The sequence below is a fragment of the Phocoena phocoena genome, chromosome 10 (assembly GCF_963924675.1).
Source record: "Phocoena phocoena chromosome 10, mPhoPho1.1, whole genome shotgun sequence".
NCBI classification, from domain to species: Eukaryota; Metazoa; Chordata; class Mammalia; order Artiodactyla; family Phocoenidae; genus Phocoena; species Phocoena phocoena.
In genome coordinates, this window is record NC_089228.1 from 19,517,176 (window position 1) to 19,540,504 (window position 23,329).

Below are 23,329 nucleotides of genomic sequence, written 5' to 3' on the forward strand. Positions count from 1 at the left end.
AGTATAATCAATTTGACTGTTAAAAGTTGAAAAGCATTTCAGGAAGACAATATGAATTCATAATTTATGTCTAAAAGTGATTAATAAAAACTGTATTTAATAACAGAGCTATTTGTCATCATTTAAGGCTTAAGCACAAGAATTATTCATTTTGTGGCTCGTGTTGTCATAATAGTACAGTTGAACAAATTTATTTTGAGCCCTTCTTTGTGTCTAAAACTACAGTAACATCTATCTGCATTTCCCACCACCACCACCACCACCCCCACCCCCCCGCAGCGATTTAGAAACAACAGTTTGGATGGAGGCATACAGTCTTTGCAAGAAGTAGCTGTGTTTTGAATCCTTTTCACGGGTGTCTTTTATGTGTGATGAGGGCACTTCAGGGGGAGGACACGTTCGTTCCTACCGTATTTGCCTTAGTTGAGAGGGAAGGAGAAAAACTGAGCACACCAAACCCGCTCCCCCCAACACTAGGCTTTGTTTACTGACTCTCTGATTTAATTACTGTTTGAAGAGGACGGAATTAGCTGTTAATTGATTTAATTATCCAATTTGTTTGTTTCAGGCATGATTCCAACAGAACTGCAGCAGCTCTGGAAAGAAGTGACAAGTGCTCATACGACAGAAGAAACCACGGGCAACAATCACAGCAGTTTGGATCTGACCACGACATGTGTCTCTTCCTCTGCACCTTCCAAGACCTCCTTAATAATGAACCCACATGCCTCTACCAACGGACAGCTGTCAGTCCACACTCCCAAAAGGGAAAGGTAGGAACGCCCATCTGAGATGTGTCCAAAGCTGTCTTTGACGCGGAGGGGTGGGTGGCCGGGCCTCGCCATATCTTGGTGATCTCTAATTGGATCCATGTGACTGGAGTGTGCATATAATTACTTCAGAATGTATTCAGTGTGGTGCGGGTGTGAAGCATCTGATTCTTGTCACCTTTTCAACATGGAATTAGCACTTATGTAGATCGAACCCGAGCTTAGGAACTCGGGCAGAGTCTTTTGGTCTCTCATCGGATGGGTTGGATTTCCACGCTTCCAGACTTACTCTTTCTGCCAAGTGCCCGCTCCGTACGAGCTGATTTCCTTGGCTTTAAATGTCTTCTAAGGGAATAGCGTTGTCTGCTGTAGGCTGTGTTGAATCATGGTTTGAGAAAAGGTAGAACACACACTACTCGGCACTGCCCTCCTTGGAGGCAGGGAGCCCACCTTTTTCATCATCATGTCCCCAAAGTACTTGGCCTTTTTTTTTTTTTTTTTTTTTTTTTTGGAAACCATCAGTGAAGGTTTGAGGGGATGGAGAGATGGAAGGGGTCCACGTGTATACACACAAGCATACACAGCCACTTTTCCTGCTCACGGGACATATGGTAGCATTGACTCAATTTCTGTCTTCCTGTTTGGAAGTTAAGACTTTATATTTTTTAATTGCCCGGAGCTTCACTTGGATGTTAGTTGAAGGTGAGGTTGACTGGGAGGTCCCAGATACATCATGTGAGAAGACAGCTGTAAGAAAAAGGAAGCTGTGAATCCATGTTAGTATACCTTAGCACGCAGAACTATTAATTCCACTGTTCGGTGCTTTTCCAAGGTAGAAAGTATATATAAAACCTTTTTTTTTCAGTTTAATGCTTTTAAACTCTTCCCTGTGTATTTCCTATGCAGAGTGTCCACCCACAGAAGGAGAGAAACCTCAAAAGTAGTAGGTGATAGTAAGTGTCACTTCCATCAGGAAAACCAGATTATTTTGGTTGTTTTAATAAAAGTGACCCAGTGAAAGAATTTTGAATTTTATTTTTCAGTTAAGCAGTTACACATATAATTTCATGTATTTCTTGAAATATTGAACCTTAAGAAGCCCACTGATTTAATTAGATGTGTATCTTTATACCAGCAACATTTTATCCATTTAGAGCTTAGTAAACACAGAAAACAGTATATGAATGTTTGTGTAAAAACCATGAGAGGTTTCCAGAGATGAGATTGTATATGTTTTAGCCAGAACTTGCAACTGTCCTTTTAAAATCACTTTAGAGTTTCTGTGGCAGACACAGAAGGACTAAGAGATGCTTATAACTTAACTGGTTTAGAAGAGCTTGAAAAACAGAATGGTGGGCAGTAAGAATTAATTTGGAGCCATTGGACCAAATGTGGCTTCTTTTGTTTCTAGTGAGCATAGATTTAGATGTCTGGAGACCAGTCTTAGCTCTCGCTTTATAATCTTTTAGAATGCCTTTGTAAGTAAACAAACAAACAAACTAGACCTTAGATAGCTCTTGAAGAAAAGGTTCTAGGCTGCTGTCCTTTGCTGTCCTTGCGTTTGGTACCCTGAGGTTGATGCTGTTCGTTTACTGCAGAGGGATCAAATTACATCTTTATCCATAGGCAGAGCAGGAGACCATACGCTGAAAAATGCCAACTGATGCACTTCAGGTATTTGTTGTAATCTTGTCAGCCATTGTGGAGCCTGCACAGATTTCCTGTGACACGGAAAGCTCTCCCTGTTTAGATGCACCATGCTCAGTTTCATTCTAAAAGGTTATGTATCTGGAGTCAGGTAGTAGATTAGCAAGGAGGCGAATAGGAGAAGAATAGCCCTTTTCATGTCTTAAGGTGCATTCGAAAGTAAATGGATCTCAGAGGCAGTCTAATTATAGGAGAATCAGTTTGTTGGATTTCTCGTTTTATGGTCCTTATGTGTCTGCACAAAAGTTGGGCTTAATCTTCATTTATACTACCTGCCAGCATTCGAATAAGGATCAGAAAAGTATTTCGATTCCACTGAACCTTAAACTGGATATAAAAACAGGCTGACTTTTCCAACTGTTCATGCAAAGAAGAAGCAACTATGAAATTATATGCTACGTGCTTAACCTCTTGGACCTCTCAGGTTCTATTACCTGGGAGGTTCCTGGGCGTGGCTGGGTTAAAACAGATTCTAGTCAGCACATTTTAACCGAACGTAGCAAATTTGGCAAATGAGTACCTTAGGTTAAAGGTATGTCAAAAACTTAACAGACTTAAAAAATTGATCACTAGAAATTCAATTATTAGTTAGCCAGCTTTGTATATAAGGACTTATAAATGAGTGTTTTTACCCTCTGAGGGTTTATTTTAAAATCTCGTGTGATATTACTGTTGAAACAGAGGAAGATGGTTAAAAAAAAGAAAAAAAAAGCTGTCACTATCGAAATATGTTCTCACTTACACAGTGAGTTGTCATTTGTCTCAGGAGTCCCTGGGAGAAGTTTCATCCCTTACTCACCAAGGGCATTTGTGAAATGGATCTCTTTCGAAGCTCTCCCTTGATTGCTACGTGATATTCCCCACCACATCCCACCCCCGGTGCTCCTGGACCTGTAGCTTAGGTTACCAGCTTTAAGGATTCTTTCTGAAAGGACTTGGGGAGCGCTCTGTGTAAAAATTCATCGGGCCACGGTGATATCGCGAGAGTTTTGGTGTGTTTTCCAAGTTGCGAGGCGTCTCCCGATCAGGACTGGGCCGCGTGTTTCCATGCCATGTGGAAGACCTCCCCCGCCCCCTTGCATCCTTCGGGCTCCCACGAGCAGCCGCCGCAGCAGCAGCTCTGGGGTTTGGTGAGCTGCAATCTGTTCAGGAGATAAATCATGTGCTTGGCCCGACACTCCTACTCTCCTCTTTAATTTGTCTTACACAAGGAAAATTATAATTAAATCATTCAGGGTAAACCCTTGAGTGTAGAGAAGGGAGAAAAAAAAAAAAAACACACTTTGGTAAAGATTGCCAGTAGAAACCCACTTCCCCGTTGCGCAGGGTAGAGCCATGTATCAATATTCAGCACCGTCAGGGGAGGAGCGGCCCATGTGATTTGCGAGGCAGTTGCCCACGCTCACATCAAGGCTTGTTAAGATCCTGTCCCCATGCAATCACGGGCCTTCCGCGTCGTTAGAATTCGGCACTGGCGCCATGCTTCGTGCTTTGATTTCCTCCTGAGGATTTAATGAATGTTTATTGTGCTGATTTTATATATATATTTTATATATATATTATATATACACGTAGTATGTATATATTCATTGGCGCGATAAACCTACCTGTGTTGTCAGGGCCTGAGAGAAGCGTGGTGGGAATGGAGTTCAAAAGGCAGGAGCTAAAGAGAGCTACAAAGGGAAGCAGGCACATTCATACTACCTCTTACTGTCATATAATTCCACAGGACCAGGGCGTCATGACTTCTTTGGTAAATAGACAAAACTCTGACCCGGGATACCTGTAAACACGGAAGATAACTCTCTCGTTTCCGTAACTCTGTCTGACTGTCTCACTTTAGGAAATTCCAAGTTTTGGTGTGGGTAAACAAAATCAACGGCGTGCAAATGAAACATTTATTAAAATGCTAAATTTAGTAAAGCCCTCTGAGCTTCTAGGATCAAAGCAGCTATGTAAATACAAATAGCAATTACGACTTAAGTAATTGCCTGAATTAAAATTCTATCACATTATATCATGGTGCACTAGGGAAAGGGCAGGGAACTCTCATTTAATCCATTTTTTTCTCTGTGCCAAGCAGCTGGCTAAACTCTTACCTTTGGAGGGATGTCTCAGTTTTAGCCACGTGACTGCTGGGAAACAGGAGGGTTTATTATACCCATTTTACAGGTGAGGAAGTTGAACCGTCAAGATTTAAATAAGTGACCTGGGGTCACAGAACTCGTTAGTGGCATAGCCGAGATTGAAATTCAAGTCTCTCTTTTACTTCATAAAACAGCACTTAGAGATTCCATTCAGTATAGAAGTGAACACTTAATTATGATAAACTAAAATCAGTGCTCCTAAAAGAAATTGGGAAAATTCAATTCAACAGCACGTGTACTGACTTAAAATCCTAGAGTTCCCTCTGTTAAGGTGGATACAGATAGTTCCTAGGCGTCTCGCGAAGGGAGGGTGGGTGGAGAGGATTTGCAGTATGTAAATCATTTACGGTCTGAAATGGCACATAAAGAACAAAAATGGACCCCATGCAGGATTTGCACACAGGCAGATGCAAAACAAGCCTCTCCCTCCTTTCGGTGTATCCTGACTTTCCTTCCTGCCTTATAAATCTTGCGTTTCCTCATTGAACACATCATCTGGTCTCTATTCTGTTTCAGCTGTCCCTCTGTAGTCCATGTCAGAGATAGGCCTTTTTTCTGATCCTCCCCAGCTTTTTGCTTTTAGTTCAACCACCATTAGTAGATGTTTTATAACTTGAATGTGTCTCAGATGCATAGCTCTTCTAAGTATTTGTTCCAAGGTTTTCCTTAAGCATTTGGTGAAAGGTTTCTTTAAACTCTGGAGAGGTCCCAGGTTGTGCGGCCTCTTCTTGCTTTGAGGCTGTCGTATTCTGAGAATCAGGTGACCCACATTGGGCACCTCTGTCTCCCTCTCTCTCTCCCCACCCCTCTCTCTTTCTCCCCCCACCCTCTCTCTCTCTCTCTCTCTCTCTCTCTCTCTCTCTCTGAGGCCTAACCTGCCTTCTGTCCCCACAAGGTACCTTCCTTTTCCTTCTCATCTGTTGACACAGCCCTGTGTATTCCAATTGCTTGCCATTTCCACACTTCCTAGCTGGCAGCTGCCTTCAAATAACCCCTGAAGGTTTTTGCTTGGCTCGTGGACTTTCAGACAGTTTCACTTGATTCACAGTCTCTGTTTTTGATTTGTGGCCTCTTGACATATTGCTGTGGATTTGACTGTATAACAATAACATTTGTGTTGACCAGCCCTTCTGTTTTCAAAAGGCAAGGGACTCTGAGTCGTGGACATGCTTGGTGTTTCGTTTCCCTTTCTTTCTTTCTTTCTTTTTTTTTTTTAACTAAATCCTCTGTTGATGAGTAAATATTGGTGCTCTTGGTTTCCTCGCTAACATTCTAGAAGCTTGGTTTCAGAACTCTTCTGGTTACACAAGCATTTAGCTTTTTTGCATATTTTCATATTCATATTTAGGGCCTCTGGAGCCAGAAATTTAAGTAGTAAGCTCTAGGTCTTGTGACTCTGAATAGGTCTTCCTCATTTCAACCTTTTTTTTTTTTTTTGTAGTTTGAAAATCAGATCATTTCTTTTGTATTTCTTTTGATTCGAAGCACTTGAGCAAACTAGCGACCCCAAATCTTCCCTCCCCGTTAGATTCTTTTGGAGAACCTGCAGTCACGTTGTCCCAAATTGTCCTCAGAATTCTCACTGCTACTTCTTGCCCATATAGGTTGAGGCGTTTGATCTATTACACAGGTCAGCAAATTATGGCCTACCGGCCAAGCCCGGCCCACTTCTTATTTTGTAAATAAAGTTTTATTGGAACACAGTGAGGCTTATTCATTTACACAAAGTCTGTGGCTGCTTTCACACTACAATGGCTGGCTTGCACACCATCGTAAAGCAATTATACTCCAATAAAGATTTAAAAAAAAAAAAAAAAAAAATGGCTGGCTTGAGTAGTCACAGCAGAAAGCGTATAGCCCACCAAGAGTAAAACATTTACCATCTGGCCATTTTACAGAAAAAGCTGGCCGACTCCAAGGTCAACCATCAGACCAGTGTTTCCCAGATTGCCTGATGATAATGTCACAGGTATTTGTTAAAACATAACTGCTTCCTAGGCCTCTCCTGTGAAGATTCCATTGGTCTGAGATGGGGTGTGGGAATTTTCTGTTGGTCGTGCCTACCCTAGATTCTTGCTCCTCGAAGGCTGTAGATCAGCAACTTCAGCATCAGGTGGGGGCTCGTTAGAAATGCAGACTCTCGGGCCCCACCTTGGATCTACTGAATCAGGGTCTGCATTTTAACCCAGTGCCCGGGGCCTTGACGCGCCCGTTCAAGCTTGAGAAGCGCTGCAGGTTAGCGTGCTCAGTTGACCTGGGTTTGGACGCTGCTGGAAGGAACAGAGTTTCCCCCCCACATTTTGATGATGCTCCCAGACACGTTCAGTCCACAGAACCAGTGGTTTGCGATTCCGGGGTGAGCCAACAGGGTACCGGTACTGCTACTGCTGGAAGGAATCAGAAGCTGGCGTATGGTGGTGATGATCAGGCAGCTAACTTTTATTGAACTATTCCTTTGTGCCAGTCACAATGCATAAAGGACTCGACAGAAGCGTTAATACTGATTTTCCCATTGTATCCTCACGACAACCCTGTGGGGTCCTGTTCTCTTTGTACAGGTAGTGCTGGGCCCAGAGGAAATTTATAACTTGCGTGAGCCAACCAGCTAGCTAGGGACCAGGCAGGGACTGGAACCAGGGTGTCCCCGAGCCTAAAGTCCTTGCAGTGGCTGCCATGTTCTGCTGGTTCCCAGATGGGAACCACTCTGCTCATCAGAACCACCTGGTCTCCACCCCAGACTCTGGGTTACAGCCTCCAGGGGATAGAGCTTGGGGATCAGAACCAGGCCGTAACCTTCCAAGGTTGGGCCATAACTAGGGAGAAGCCCCACGCGTTTCTCTGCGGCCCGTTCTTCTCCCCCGCCGCATCTTTTTGCAAAGAGGGAAGGCAGGGCGCTGCACACAGGTGATGAGAAGTGGAGAATATAGAAAGCAGGCGGGGCATGTCCTGTCAGGTGTTGTAGGGACAGGAAAGAGACGAGGGTGCGGCCAATTGCAGAGGCCTACACTCAGGTGCTGCTTTCTGCCCCAAAGCAGACCCTTGGCAGCGTCAGCTGTCCCACGTCTATCTGCAGGGGAAGTTGCCTGTTTAGGCCAAAACTGTCCCTGCTTATGTCGGAAAGACGCTCCTGGGGACATATCAACATTTCATGCCCCAAAGTGCTACTGGGTGTTTGGCGATCATCGCGTTTAGAAGAGCTGTGATCAGTTTCCTCCTTCTGCTTGAAACCAGTTGTTTCTGGGTTTTAGAAGTAGAAGGAAAGCTTCTCTTAGGGTGGTGTGCCATGGTGCCGTGTCACCTCCCGTCATTCCACACGTTCAGGGAGGGCAAAGGGAGGACACCTTGAAAATACTGCCACATCCTGGGGGATCGACTTATGGATTTTCTTGACTGTTCACTTCATGGGGTGATGAAAAGAAAAACCCAACTGTTATTTTCAAACAGCTGTTACGTCTTATCTCAATAAAATGCCTTTTACCATAGCACAGCATCATTAGACCCTATAAATCTTTTTCTATTTATTGTGTTTAAATGATAAATACTTTCCAATAAAATGACATCATGGGTCTGGAGAGTCACATTTGTTTTACAAGTTTCTCTTAAATTCGGTTGATTTTCATTTTTTTTCTCCCTTGGGATACTGCTTAATATGAATCTCAACCATGGGCCATTTCATGTCCAATGTCCCAGATTTCTCGTGAAAGATCAGCTTTGAGCCCCCATTTTCTTTCATTATGGAGGTTAGTCATTCTTTCCTGATGAGGTGCTCTTGCCGACAGGGTTTTTTCCACCCTCTCCCTTGGTTGGCACCCAGGTATCCCATAGGTGCTCGCACTTGTGTGGAAACACCTAATGTACGTTAGCTTTCTTAACGTTTATTCCATACCAAGGGTGAAAAGGAAAGCACACGACAGAAGAACGGTGAGGACCCGTCTTTTGGGAGCTCTGATGGCATAGCCTGTTGTACTGGGTTTTGCCCTTTTACCTGTAAAAGAGTCTGGTTGAAATGTACACTTTACCCCTTAGACTAACTGAATAGAAAATTTTCTTTGGTGGCTATGGATCCATCCAAAAGTGGAAAGGGAGGCCAAGGGTCAACGGAACGCTGTGTGACTTGGAAAACTCCTAGTGGCCTTCTCGCTTCAGTGACAACTAGGAGTCCCGTGCTTTTCAGCCAGCGATGGGGCCCAGTGAGGAGGAACCTATCCAAGAGGCTGAAATGGAAGGCACGTCCTTTTTCAAGATTTACCAAGATGCCATTTTGCACCAGGGCCACCTGGCAGCCTGGCTCTGCGGCTCTTTCCAAGGGAGGCACCACTGTGCAGACCTGCTCGCTCGGGTGATACAAGTGAGCGGCCTCACGTGTACGGCCGTCCTCACTTTCTTCATTCCACCGCGCTTTGTGCTCCGTCAAGGCCTAAGTATATTACAAAGCATATTCTCCTCATTAAAACAATAGTGGAAGCTCACAAAGGGAAATTGTTAATATGTGTTCCAGCTTGTCATTTCTGCCTGTGTGAATAAAACAGATAACCGTTCCTCTGGGAAACTATTTCGGGAATTGAGCAACAGATACGCTAGCCAGAGAATTCTCCTAACTGTAATTTTCCTTTTTGTGTGTACTCAGAAATAACATCCTGCTGGGCTCCTCCGCGCCTCTGCACAGACAGAGCACAATTGCCACAGCCCAGGTGGTGTGACTGCGGGACAGTCCCCTGGGCACATGTGGCCAGGACTTGTACAGCTTGTTCAGTGTCTTCGTCCATATGGCAGCGTGTCCCATTCACAGAAAGGCGCCGGGGCTGGGCCTGGTGGGTACCGTGGTCAGTGTAGTGTGAAGAGAAGCCCTCCACTCCCAGCGACCTCCGTGGTGCGCTTGGCTTAATGGCAGATCTGAGTGATCGCGTACACGCGCGCGCACACGCGCACGCACACGCTTAACTAAGAAATTGCAGAACAGTCTTGCTGGTTTCCTTCCCACGTAACCCCTCCCCCCCTTTATTTTTTAGAAGCCAATGGTTAACCCAGCAGGTATAATTCAGGTCCGTGAAACATACCTGGTTCATAGAAAGTCATTTACACGTACACACACACCTTTCTGGGTCGTTGTTCGTGAATTAAGTCAATTTAAGTATGACGTGCCTGTCCTAGAATTCGTCTATAAACTCTGCAGATTTTGTTTCTCTCTCTCTCTCTCTCTCTCTCTCTCTCTCTTTTTTTTGTATTGTGAGAACTTACTTTCATTGTACAGTTTGGGTGGCTGGGCTAGTGGTTTTAGTTTTTACATCTTAAAAAAGAGAAAGGGAAAAGGAAAAGCAAATCATTACCAGCCTTAGAAATCTGAGAGTAAGACATTCCTTGGAGGGCTAGAACTGAAAAGGGAGAATCTAGAAAACAGATTTCCCAGTGAAGAAGGTGAAAAACAGGAACATTTTAAAAGGCACTTTGGAAATTTTACCAGAAGGCAAAGCCTTCTCCATTTATCTCCCCAAATGTTGTTCTGCTTTTGTGTAACTATTTGGATTCTCGTTTGGTAAACAAACAGACCCCATAGCAACTGTAGCTGATGTATTTGTACTACCTGTAAGACTTCCCTAAACAAATGGTCACACTTTTATGACCTTCAGATTTCATTCCTTTTATAGTCTTCAAGGAAATCAGTCAAATGGCAAGTTGATCTTCCTTTCCTTTCTCTTTCTCTTTCTTTCTTTCTTTCTTTCCTTTTTTTTAAAAAAATATGTTGAGGTCTGTCTTTGAAGGATCTGTTCTGTGTGTGTATTTTACATCCTGGCTGTGAATGTTGAGTTTGAAGGTGTATTATGGCAAAAGGAAAGAGAAACCTAAAGTGTTTGTGTAAATGATGTGGTATTTGCTTTCAAGAGGGGCTATTTTAGTCATCTGGTGGAATTTCAGGTTATACATCCAAAAGGCTAAAAAAACTCCACTGAAATGATTACTTATAGACCTTCAAATTGGACAGGCATCTCTGGCTTCGTGTCTCCTTTTTTTATATCTGAAATATTGATGGTAACATTCTGGTATACATGAGCCCCTATATTCAACTTACATTTTTCCGTATGAGTCATATTTACGACGAGAACAAGATGTCTCCGTGTTAAAGATCAGTGTGAGGAATAAATGGCAGCTTACTTTAATTAGAAAAAAAAAAATGACACCAAGAGCTGGAATAATCCAGTAGTGTTTGAATAAATTAGAGGATTGTACAGACAGAAGTAAGAGAAACTTAACAAGGATAAATGGGGAAGTTGTCCAGAGTTCAACAACAAAAAAAAGCCTGCCTTTGCAGGACAGAAGTCACCAGGCAGGTCCGCTTATTCTGCAAAACTTCACTAACCCCGTCCCAGGTGTCCTAGGCTTCGAGGGATAGAACCGTGAGCTTGACAAAGTCTGACCTCGTGGAGCTGATGTTGCAGTGGAAGAGAAATAGAACAAACAAATAATCACGTAATAAAAAGACAGATAGGGGGCTTCCCTGGTGGTGCAGTGGTTGAGAGTCCGCCTGCCGATGCAGGGGACACGGGTTCGTGCCCCGGTCCGGGAAGATCCCACGTGCCGCGGAGCGGCTGGGCCCGTGAGCCATGGCCGCTGAGCCTGCGCGTCCGGAGCCCGTGCTCCGCAGAGGGAGAGGCCACAGCAGTGAGAGGCCCGCGTACCGCAAAAAAAAAAAAAAAGACAGATAGAATTAAGATCTGAAGAAAAAAAAAAAGTGAAGCAGGAAGAGCGGGGCTAAGGTCACTGTTTGGATAAATGGGTTTGGCAAAGCCTCTCTGAGGAAGTGACCCTTGAACAGACATGAAGAAGTCAGGGGAGAGCTCTCCAGGCAGAGGGCACAGCAGAAGCAGAGGACCTTGAGGCATGTTTTGCTAGATCATGGCTCTTACCTCGATTAGTGCAGGGGCGGCTTTGTTGTTTAGTGGTGAGGAGTGTGGACTCAAACCGGACGGCCTGCATTCCAGGGCAGGCGGGCCCGCTCCACGTACTTAATCTTGGTGCGCCTCAGTGCGCCCTCTGTGAAACGGGTATGTTACCAAGCCTGGCCTCATAGATGAAATGAGTTCGTACACATTTTAGTCTCTGGCACACAGGCAGTGCTCCGTGAATATTAAGTGATTATTGATGATTTAATTAATTAAATATTAATGACTCTTGTTTATTGTTAAAGTCATTTATTCGTTCACGCCGCCTTTATTGAGCATTTACATACTAATAACTCTATAGATTCTGGGAATTAAAAGATGGCTCGAACGTAGGTCTTTCCCTTAAGGAGCTCACAGTCTAGAGAGACAAACACAGAGGCAGACACCTGCCAGCGCAGTGGAAATAATGCAGTGATATGAAGATAGGCAAAATGTGATGGAGTGTATAGTTTGTTAAACATGAGCACTGGTGGAATATCGTCACGTCTGTATTTCCACACACCCCCCACGTTTGCATCAGGTGAGATTTTTGGATGCAGTGGACTCCAGGAGGGAAAGGTTCCATGTCCCTTGTCGAATGCCACACCCCGGTCATCTAGCACAGCCAGCCTGGCATGTGGTTGGTGCTGCATCTCACTGCAGAGACCGCGTGTTCAGAATACAGTGAATTTATGAATTTGATAAGGCTCAGGAACTCGTTCATAGTAGTAGCTACCCGTTGGCCACGGATGCTGTAGAAGTACCTGGTTAGTCTTTGTCGATATTGATACTTATGTGCTCCAACCAGGAGGGAAAATGTGGATTTCTGGTTACATTGATTCTCAGTCTTTAGCTTGCCTCAGAATCATCTGGAGGACTGGCTAAACTACAGATGGCTGGACCCTAGCCTTACCGTGTCTGATTCGGTAAGTTGGGGTGAGGCCTAAGCATGGGCATCCCTGACAAGTTCCCAGCGACCGAACTCTGAGAACCACTGCTGTAGGACCTCCCAACATCTGTCCTGACTCCATGGCGTTCTTCCCCTTCTCCGATTCAAAGTGACAGAGGAGGGATCTTGATAACTATTATTCACTAGTCTTTCGGACAGTCTGGGTCCAGTGCCAAGACTCAACATTTCAAAGAGAACAGGTCTTGAGACTGTGACCCAGTGTGAACTATTTCATGGAACAAAATTCATTTTAAAATGTCCTGATGTTGGCCTTTAAATCATTTGTAAGTACTCTGGCTCTTTCTAAATTTTTTTTTTTTTTTTTATGTATGAAATTGCTTTTTGTGCTTTAGTCACCTGCCTTCTCTCATCCTATTCCTTTGAGCATTGAGCTTCAATTGATACTCAAAGGCCCAGATCTAATATTACCGAATTTTATGTTCCAGCCGTCTGTTCAATTCTCTCTCTTTCCCCTCAACTGGGGAATTGGGCAGAACTCTTCTGGAGAGGATGAGAACGTAGTCACAGTCTATACCAATGACCTCCAAATGTGTTTGATTAGTCACCCCATGAATATTAAAACTGCCGAGTATGCACCCCTACTAAAGATACTTTTAATCAATTATATACATGCTTAACATAGTACCTGTAGTACAAAAATTAAAGAGTAAGAAGGTGAGAAATGTATACACATAGGTACACAAGTATCTATTCATACAAAAGTTCTAATATTAACACATGCATACAGAAGCGGTAATATTATCCCTGCACCCTCCCACGGATCTTCTTACGCATCCCAGTTTATAGACTCTGATCGAGGAACCCAACACGGTGCTTAAGCACAAAGTAGGTGTTCCGTAAAACACGCGGAGGGACTTCCCTGGCGGTCCAGTGGTTAAGACTCCGCGCTTCCGCTGCAGGTGGTGCGGGTTCGATCCCCGGTCGGGGACCTAAGATCACACGTGCCACGTGGCGTGGCCAGAAAAAGCCCCCTAGTAACCAAGACAAACAAACAAAAACGCTGAATCGAAGGCAGAGAAGAGTTTAATCCAGTGACCATTAATGAAGCATCTTGTACTGCTGAGACATAAAAGGAATGACATAAAGTAGGAAGTAATTCTTAGGAAACATAAATGCAAGTGCCTAATGGTTTTGAGCCACTTTATTTCTCTAAGTCCCTTGTCCCTTCACCTCCTGCTTCCTGATCTGGCCCTCACGCTTCTGTTACGTGATTCTTCTGGTTCTGGAGTATGCTTGTGCTGACTTCCACAGAGTGTCAGGGGCAGGGATTAAATGAGAAGAATTAAGTGTTGGAACTTTCGTTTATGCTCTTTGGTTTTCCGGGTCTTGTTGTTTCCTCTAACATATGGACAGGGTTCCACACAGACCTCGTGACTCACCAGTGCAAACACTTGCATGGACATGATGCGCATGCCTGCCTAATGGTGTTAATATCTTTTGGATTAGTGGTCCCTATGTCTGTATTGACACAGTTGCTCACAGCCCCTCTTTGGAAAGCATTCTGTTTTCTTAACAAGATCCCAGTGTTAATGCTGCCAGTGGGAAGCTCTCACTGACAACCTCAGCATAGCGATCGCCCTTATGGGTGTCAGAAACAAAAGCTGGACCTCTGCCTCTTCTTGTCCTTTTCCTTTATGTATCCCTTCACTTGTCACCATGCAAACAGGCATTCGGCCTTTGTCATCACCCGCTCTGTGTTGGTGATGGATCAGCACACACCGACCAGCCCACAGGTACGCCCCCTCTCCTTCTCTGCTCCGTTGTCTTGCTGTGCCACAGGCTTCTGAGAATCAAGATGGCGTGTTTTGCCCAGTGAATCTGAAAAGGGAGGTAGAGCCAGATTGGAGGGGATGGTGAAGAGAGTGACTGCCAGACTTATGACCTGTCATCATGGCCCCCCATTGGTGAAGCAGCTGATTTAACATCGATAGTCTACACATAGGATGCTCCCTGGTCCTAAAGGATAGGGTCTAGTCCTCGAAGCATCCGACACACTGCCCTGTGCTCTTGTGGCTTTTGTGGGTCTTTGTCCCATCAGTCAAGGGTAATTCTGAGGCTCTTCCTTCCCTATTGAAAATTCAAAAAGAGACTTACCACTGGGTCACTGTCGACTCAGGAAGTAAACCCAGTTACAGACTGCCTCTCCTTGAGGACTCCTTCACGCACTTTTGTTTTCTGAAAGTTTAGTCATTTGAATGTGTGCCCCACTGTCACGAGGTTTGCCGTATCTGCTTAGATGACTATTGTAATTTATATTATTTTCTTTAAATCGAGTCATTTTTAATTTGAATAAAATAAGCCTCATCCTTAGACACGACATCTGTGAAACCAGAAGTTGCAGACGCTAGGTATATTTTTGGCTAATACAAATAAATTAAAGTAAATCTGCCGGTTTGTAGGAATACGCACTCTTGTTCTTCCTGACGTCGTGTGGGCCACCGTTGAGTCCGTGTATATCACCTATTGGGATATTTTGGTAGGATTTCCCTCTCTACTGAGGAGGGGCCTTGACTGCATATGGTACTGTGCCAAGTGGATTGAAACCCTGCTTTCATGATACCCGCTGGTTTCCTAGAAAAGCCCAAGTGCGTCACTCCCCTTCCTAAGAAAGTTAATTCAAGATCCTACTTATTCACACATACATCCTCTCCTCCCAGGTTCAGGGATGCCATGAAGGCTTAGAGGATACCCAAGGCAGCCCTAGAGTCTGGGACCTGTGAAGCTTTGAGTTGTTGTCAAAGCCAGATTCGACAGTGTGCTCCGGGGTACTACTGACCAGTAGAGTACCTGGCAAACACTGTTGACTGGCCAAGTCACTCAGTAGATCCGTGCTAACGTGGAACTGGTGTTTGCTGAATAGAAACAGGAGATGATGGCCTCTTCCCGGTGCTGACTTCCTTTAGTCTTACCTGTTTCGTTATATTTAAAAAAAAAAAAAAAGACTTGCATATAATTCTTAAATAACTTTGGGCCAGTGAGAGTTTTCATGAGTTTGTACTTATTGCTAGGTGAGGTTGCCCAGTGTCTCCGCTTTCCATATTTATCCATCCCCAGTTTGCTTTTCACCCCACAGTTAACAGAGAAGACAGCTCACGTATGTTTCTGTAAGTACGCTCACTTTTAGGTCAGATCCAGAACAGGGAACTCTCAAGCTCCTTAGAGCTCCAGGGTCCAACAGCATCAGCGTTATCCAGGAGTGTGCTACACATGCGTAGTCTTGGGTCCCACCCTAGAACTGCTGGATTAGAATCTCCATGTTAAAAAGATGTCCAGGTGATTTACAGCTATAAGAGAATTTGAGAAGCATTAGTCTTTGATTAGCAATGGAAAAAGGCAGAGTGCGCATCCTTACCTATAGATCCAGTTTTAATCCTTTTATCCCACGCAACAATCTTTGAGTCATTCCCTTGCCATCTTCAACGTTTGCCATACCTGCATATACATATTACAAGTTTTTACTTTTTCTTGAAACTGATTAACTTAAACAGGGTTTATAAAAAGCTACCCCTGAGAAGTCACAGATCTGATGTCAAAATTGTTTTCCAGTCTACCTGAGCGTGAATCCATAACTCCGAAAGCGAGGGTATTTTTATGTAACTCAGTCACCCAGCTCACCACGTTAGTTGCCCGTGCCCTAATGGGGTCCGTTGTAGAAAGGTGACGCTGTATTTCTTTCAGGATAATTTGTATTTCTGTGGGGGGGGAGGGGAACGGATGTAAATAGTTAATAGCTTGTATTTCAGATGCGAAGTTACTTAAGGTAGCCCTCACGTCTCGAGGCACAATATTGAGAGCAGATAATAACAATAATCTCCATCATTGTTTAAAAGCACAAATCTGGCACTTAACAGACTAATTCACAGTCACTCCAACTGCAAGTTTTCCTCATGAATATCATATCACAAGGGAATGTGAAATCCTCTAATTAAACATGATTTGAAAAGCAGCAGAAAATTGAGACGATGAATGTTCTGGGGAAGGAGAGTCAAGGATTCACTGCGTGGGAGAGGGAAAGGGAGAAGCCTGTGTGTGCATCTACCAGTTTGCAGAGGACTCCATCTTTCCTTGCTCTAGAGTAGGCCCTTTAATGGGCTTTAGTAAAACGCCCATCTCCTTGCGGTGAGATTATAGAGCTGATTGCCAACTTGCTTTTGGAAACCTGATTAATAAACACCTAAGGATGGAGTATTTCCGAAATGAGCACAGATTAAGGCCGCGTGCTGGAAATGTAAGGCCAAAGTCATGTCCCAACTCTTCAGTGTAAAAGAAGCAGCCCATTTGCTTCTTGAAGTGTTTTCAGTGAAAGTTAAAGGAGAAAGGTCATGTTCACAAAGGCACCAGGAAAAAAGGTACAGTGCTTGAGTCGCCCTTTCCCCTGTTCCCACGTATCATTTGCACTTTTCCAAGGCCAGTGTAGGACCTTTCCCCCCAGATGCTACCGTATAACACATGAAGAAACTTGACCTGTCCTTTTATTTACTGCAAGAGACTGGGATTTGACTCCTGGCTGGTTTTGAGGAGTTATACTCTAGTATGAAAAGTATTCAAACAATAAACTCTAAGATGGAAAATTGTGCTCGATATATAAGTAATCATCTCTTCGGCTCTTGTGAATCTACGTTGTTCTTTTTTATATGGTCATCTGTGATCAAGTTCCGAAGCCAGCTCAACTAGTTTGGTTTCATTCAAGTAGACGTAGTGTGCATATCAGAAATACTTGATATCAGTTCGTTCTTGAAAATTTAGTGTAAAAGCATCTGAAGTCTGATGATATTTTATTTTCAGTTATCACTTCATCACTCGAAATCAAATTCAGGCTCCCATATTCAAACCTAAGAAATTTGGTACGTTACTTAAAATCTTACTGAGAGTAGGTTATGGTAGCAAAGTAGAAGTCGGGGAGATGTGATAAGAACTAAAAAGTAAAGAGAAAAGAGAAAGAAGGAAAGTAGGATCGCTTTTGTGTAAGTTGTCGTTAAAGAATTAAAGCAAAAGAAAGAAATAGGTTTAAAACAGCAGTGGCTTCCGCTGACGTGTGCTCTTGTTATGATCACAGTTTAGTGGAAAGTACTTTTTATTAATAGGTAGCCCGGAAACTGTGTTTGAAGAGAACACCTTGCTGGAAACCTGAGGTATCTGGAATAGTTTCACGTTTTTGGCTAGGAATGAGCATCTCCTGGTCACCAAAATCATAGGCCGTGATGGATCTGAGTGGGGAAGATTCCATGGCTGACAGTGTTACGGGATGGGCACAAAGAAGCGTGTGCGCATGGACATGAGACCAAAGAATTGGAAAGCAGACAGACAGACAAGGAGAGACTTGAGCCAGAGACAGGCACAGATGTGGTTTGTCAGAGAACTGGTGTTCATCATTAGTGTCCTGGCTGCCTGCCTCAGGGTCAGCATTGCACTAACGTTGGCTGGATGGATGAAAAGCCAATGTGGTGGGAAAGAGGCAGGTGGCCAGTGGGCAAAGGGGGTTAGTTGCGATTTTTGGTGTCTGTATCTGCGGGGCGTGGGGAAGGGTTTAGAAGAAGAGAGCTTCCTGCCCCGCCCCCCAGCAGAGGTAAGGGCGTGGATCTCATTCATTCCTTTAACCCATCCTCATTAAGCACCTACTCCTTCTTCATCTTGTCAATAACAAGGTATGTCATTTGTGCCACACCCTCTCTCATCTGCATAACTGGTAGAAGTTTGCTGGAGGCGTTCCCAACTGGGAGAAGCAGCACAGGTCATCATGTGTGATCCCCTTTGGTTTTCAAATGAGGAATTGGAGGGCAGGGCAGTTAAATGACTTGCAGGTTCCTGGTTTTTAGCGCATCTACAATGCGGAATGAGGTTTTCATTCACCTGGCACCCACCCCTCCCCATAGAGAAATATTACTGACCTTCAATAAAAGGGTAAGTTACACTCCACTTATTTGTTAGGCAGAGAGGTGCACCAAGTACATTCTGAAAAGACTTCCCGGCACACAAAGGATCAACAGGATCTGGAAAATAAAAATTGTCCCTCGGCACTCATTCCCTAAAACCTTCAGTTGCTCAAGTTTTATTTTTATTAAAAATTTATCGCTGCCCCCCCCAATTAAACTTCAAAACTTACTTTATAACAATGTGATTTCAAGAGTTATTTTATATTTTGAGTATAAATTCTTTTGAGAATGGGAGTAGTACATCTGGGAAAAAGAAATCCAGCAAAAGTGAAGCAAAAAAAAAAAAAAGAGAGAGAGAAAAGAAAAAAAAAAACCCTCCAATCTTTACATTTATGTTCATTTGGCTTTTGGCAAAGGTGCCAACACAGCACAGTTCATCTGGAGTAGAACAGTCTTTTCATCAAATGGTGCTGGGACAACGTGCAAAATGAAGTTGGACACCTACCTCACACAAAATACAGAAATTAACTCAAAATTGATTAAACGTGAGTGCTGAAGCTCTTGCAAGAGAACATAGGAATAGGTCTTTATTAGTTTGGCTCAGTCAGTGGTTTCTTAGATGCGACACCAAAAGCGCAGGGAGACAAAGGGGGAGAAAGAAAAGATTGGACTTAATCAAAATCTAAAACTTTTATGCTTCAAAGCATACCATCGAGAAACTGAAAAGACAGTCCACAGAATGGGAATCGGTGTTTGCATATCATATATCTCATAATGGACTTGCGTGCAGAAAATATATACATGAGAAAAACTTTTGCAGTCCACAATAAAAAGAACCCAGTGTTTCGTGGTTTTTTTTTTTTTGCCGGTACGCGGGCCTCTCACTGTTGTGGCCTCTCCTGCTGCGGAGCACAGGCTCCGGACGCGCAGGCTCAGCGGCCATGGCTCACGGACCCAGCCGCTCCGCGGCACGTGGGATCCTCCCGGACCGGGGCACGAACCCGTGTCCCCTGCATCGGCAGGCGGACTCTCAACCACTGCACGACCAGGGAAGCCTGAACCCAGTGTTTTTTAATGGGCAAAGGATCTGAATAGACATTTCTCTAAAGAAGACACGCAAATGATCAGTAAGCACATGAGAAGGTGCTCAGCATCATTCATCTTTAAACAAACACAGATCAAAAGTACAAAAAGGTACCAATTTATATCCGCCGGGATGGCTAAGATAAAGACAGACACCTAGTGTTGGCAAGGATGTAGAGAAATTGGAACCCTCAAATAATGCTGCCCCTCTCAATCAAACTTTGAAACTTAGAACAATGTGATTTCAAAAGTTATTTTGAAAAAATACTAGTGCAGCTGCTTTGGAAATAGTCTGCTAATACGTTAACCATGGAATGACCACATGACCCAACAATTCTGTTCCTAGTTATATACCCCAAATTATTGAAAACTTATACTCAAACAGGTACATGTACCTGTATTTTCGTATCACCACTATTCACAATAGCCAAAATGTAGAAACCTCCCAACTGTTGATCAGCAGATGAATGGATGAACAAGATGTGTTAGATACATAAAGTGGAATAGTATTCAGCCATAAGAAAGGAAATGAAGCGCTGACACATGCTACAGTGTGGATGGACCTCCGAAACATTACGTTAAGTGAAAGAAGCCAGACACATAAGACCACATGTTATGTGATTCCATTTATATGAAATGTTCAGAATAGACAAACGTCTGGAAGCAGAAGGTCGATTAGTGGTTGGCAGGGACTAGGGGAGTGACTGCTAATGGGTCCAGGGGTTCTTTTTGGTGTGATATAAAATGTTCTAAAATTACACTGTGGTGGTGGTTTTACAACCCCGGGAATATTGCATTATATACTTCGTATACACCATTGAGTTATGTACTTTATTTGTTTATTTATGGCCGCACCCTGTGGCTTGCGGTATCTTAGTTCCCCGAGCAGGAATGGAACCCAGGCCCTCACGGTGAAAGTGCCGAGGACCACGCTAACCACTGGACGGCGCTAACCACCGAACCGCCAGGGAATTCCCTGAATTATGTACTTCAAATGAATGAGTTGTATGGGATACGAATTATACCTCATTGAAGCTTAGAAAAATGTATTCCATCAGTTGGAGCCGTTAGAGAATGCCCAGCAGTCTTCCGTAACTTAATATATCAAACAAGATGCTAGTGAAATGGAATACAATTTATAATTTGGGGTTGATTGGTGGGGGGCAAGGGGAGAAGTTATAAACCTTAATGGGCACAGATGTAACCTTTTGTTACAGATGAATCAGAAATTGAGAAAACAAACAGAGGGCAAATTTGGAAAAGGGAAAAAACAAATAGGACGAGACTTAGAAGGCAGACGTGAGAACGTAGGTCAGGGCACAGGAAAAGCTGGAGGTGTGCCTTTAGGAGAAAAGAAAATTGGCATTGAGGTGTACAGCAAGGTGTCTGTGCTTTTCTTTTTTCTTCAGATTCTTTCCCATTGTAGTTTATTACAAGATATTGAATATAGTTCCCTGTGCTGTACAGTAGATCCTTGTTGATTATTTATTTTATATATAGTAGTGTGTATGTCAATCCCAAACTCCTAATTGGTCCTCTCCCCTCCCTTTCCCCTTCGGTAACCGTAAGTTTGTTTTCTATATCTGTGAGTCTGTTTCTGTTTTGTAAATAAGTTCATTTGTATGTTTTTTTTTTTTTTTTTAGATTCCACATATAAATGATACCATATGAAATTTGCCTTTCTCTGTCAGATTTAGTTCACTTAGTACGATAATCTCTAGGTCCTCCATCCATGTTGCTGCAGGTGACAATATTTCATTCTTTTTTGTGTACGTATACCACACAAGAAGGAAGTTTATCCTTCTCATCTGTCGATGGACACTTAGGTTTCTTCGATGTCTTGGCTCTTGGGGTGCATGTATTTTTTTGACTTAGAGTTTCCCTCAGCTATATGCCCAGGAGTGGGGTTGCTGGACCATATGTAACTCTATTTTTAGTTTTTTAAGGAAACTCCATACTGTTTTCCGTAGTGGCTGCACCAGTCTCCGTTCCCAACGGTGTAGGAGGGTTCCCTTTTGTCTGAGGTGTCTGTGCTTTTCCTCTCCTTCAAAGATGATTCTCTTGGTTACTACCGCAGGGAAAATCAGCTTACAGGACCAAGAGCACAGGGCCACTAAAGTCTACAGGCTGCAGTAAGAAGCTGTTCTTAGTTTTAGCAGTGATTCTAGTTCAAGTTTTGGCTAAGTAATGCACTTGGGAAGGGAGTAGTGAATAGTCACTGCTGCAAAACCATAACCATCATGTAAAATCTTCTCAAAGTCCAAAGTCAGTGTTGAAATTAAGGCTCTGGCTGGTATACTTTGATATAGGAAGAATAAATACCAAAACAAGTCTTAAATAAATGTCAGTGACACCATTACATCATACTGAATAATACAGAGTGTATTTAGTATTAGGTAATGTCAGGAATTATTACCTGTTTTTGTGTAGTTACACTTTCTTTTTTTTTTTTTTTGTAGTTACACTTTTCATGGCAAGTTGGTTCTTCCTAACCTGAAATGCTGTCACTGTTTCGTGTTAATAAATATATCGATTTTTTACATACCAAGGGTCATCAGGAGAAATTTAAACCATGTGGCTTTTCTTGATTGTGTACTATCTGCGTTTTAAATATTTGGACTAAAAGTAAATAATAGAAGGTGTGAATGCTCTTTTCTCAAGTGGATTGGCATCATCCTGGTCTGTACCTTCAAGACATTTTTTAAAAGGCAAACATTAATTTAGTGTATATCCACACAGACATTAAATAGAATAATATTATTGTCTGTATGAGTCTGTCTCGCATTTATTGAGCCCATGTTCTGTGTTAGGTACCGAGTGGGTAGAGATGAACTAGTTGTGATTCCCTGTCCCTAAAACTTTTCAACCTGGGAGTTCATAGTAAAAAATAGTTTATTGAACAATTGACCCTGAAGTTTTGAAGTTTCATTTTGGGGCAAGCATGTTGAAATCCCTTTAAAATCAAATACATCTATTTATTCAGCACTTCATTCAGCATTTATTCAGCACTGATCTTGGCAGCTTTTCAGAAGTTCTGCTTCTCACATGGGTGAGCTACCCGTAATCAGTATATTTAAACGATTGGGCTCACAGGCTTTCTCTGACCGTCAGATGTTGAGATGGTCATTCTTCCATCAAGTTTCATCCTGGAAATGAAATTCTAAATTCATTCAAGTTTAACAATTCCTGTACTCATTTTTTTTTTTTTTAATTTCCCATCTTGTCCCTTTTGGCAAGTTCTGAAAGGCAGTAAGGGTATAAAGGCTTGTTCCACTTCTCTGATGAAACAGAAAAGTTTCCATTCAGGGGTACAGCTGGTGGGGTCTAACGATGCTTCATCCGGAATGACTGAAGGGCCAGAAGTGAGACTCAGCCACACAGGCAGCAAGTATACGGCATTTGCTACACCAGCATCAGGGTGAGTGGCAGGCTGGAAGTCGAGTCCTGCATAGCACTTGATTTTTTCATGTGTGTGTGTATGTCTCTGTATGGGTTTGTGTGTGTGTGTGTGTGTGTGTGTGTGTGTGTATACGTATATTTAACAATTGCACGGCAGAAAACACCTACAACGCACAAAATTAAAACCTCGAAAGACACAAAAAAAACGATACACTGAAAATCCCGCTTCTCTGCTCCCCGCCCCACCGCCATGCCCGGTCCCCCGCCCCAGAGGCGACAAGCGTTAAGAGTATCTTATGTATCTTTGCAGAAATACTCCACCAGGGCATCACTGCCAGTCTGTTCTTCTTCCTTTCAAAGCCAAGCACTTTATCTCAGACAGTTGTATATTTTAAAGTGTCCAAATATGAAAAGCAAGTGACAGCAGTATGTATCCCGTGTTTCCATGTTTGTAAACTAGAGC

The 23,329-nt window shown here is 43.2% G+C and overlaps 1 protein-coding gene across 11 annotated transcripts in view; it reads left to right on the forward strand.

Moving 5' to 3' along the window:
- FOXP1 (forkhead box P1) overlaps positions 1-23,329 on the forward strand; it is a 227,780-nt gene that overhangs the window by 147,011 nt on the left and 57,440 nt on the right. For all 11 annotated transcript variants that reach the window (XM_065885422.1, XM_065885417.1, XM_065885416.1 and 8 more), the window contains one exon: positions 569-773. In XM_065885422.1, coding sequence (XP_065741494.1) covers positions 569-773 — 205 coding nt within the window. The remainder of the gene's footprint in view (positions 1-568; positions 774-23,329) is intronic.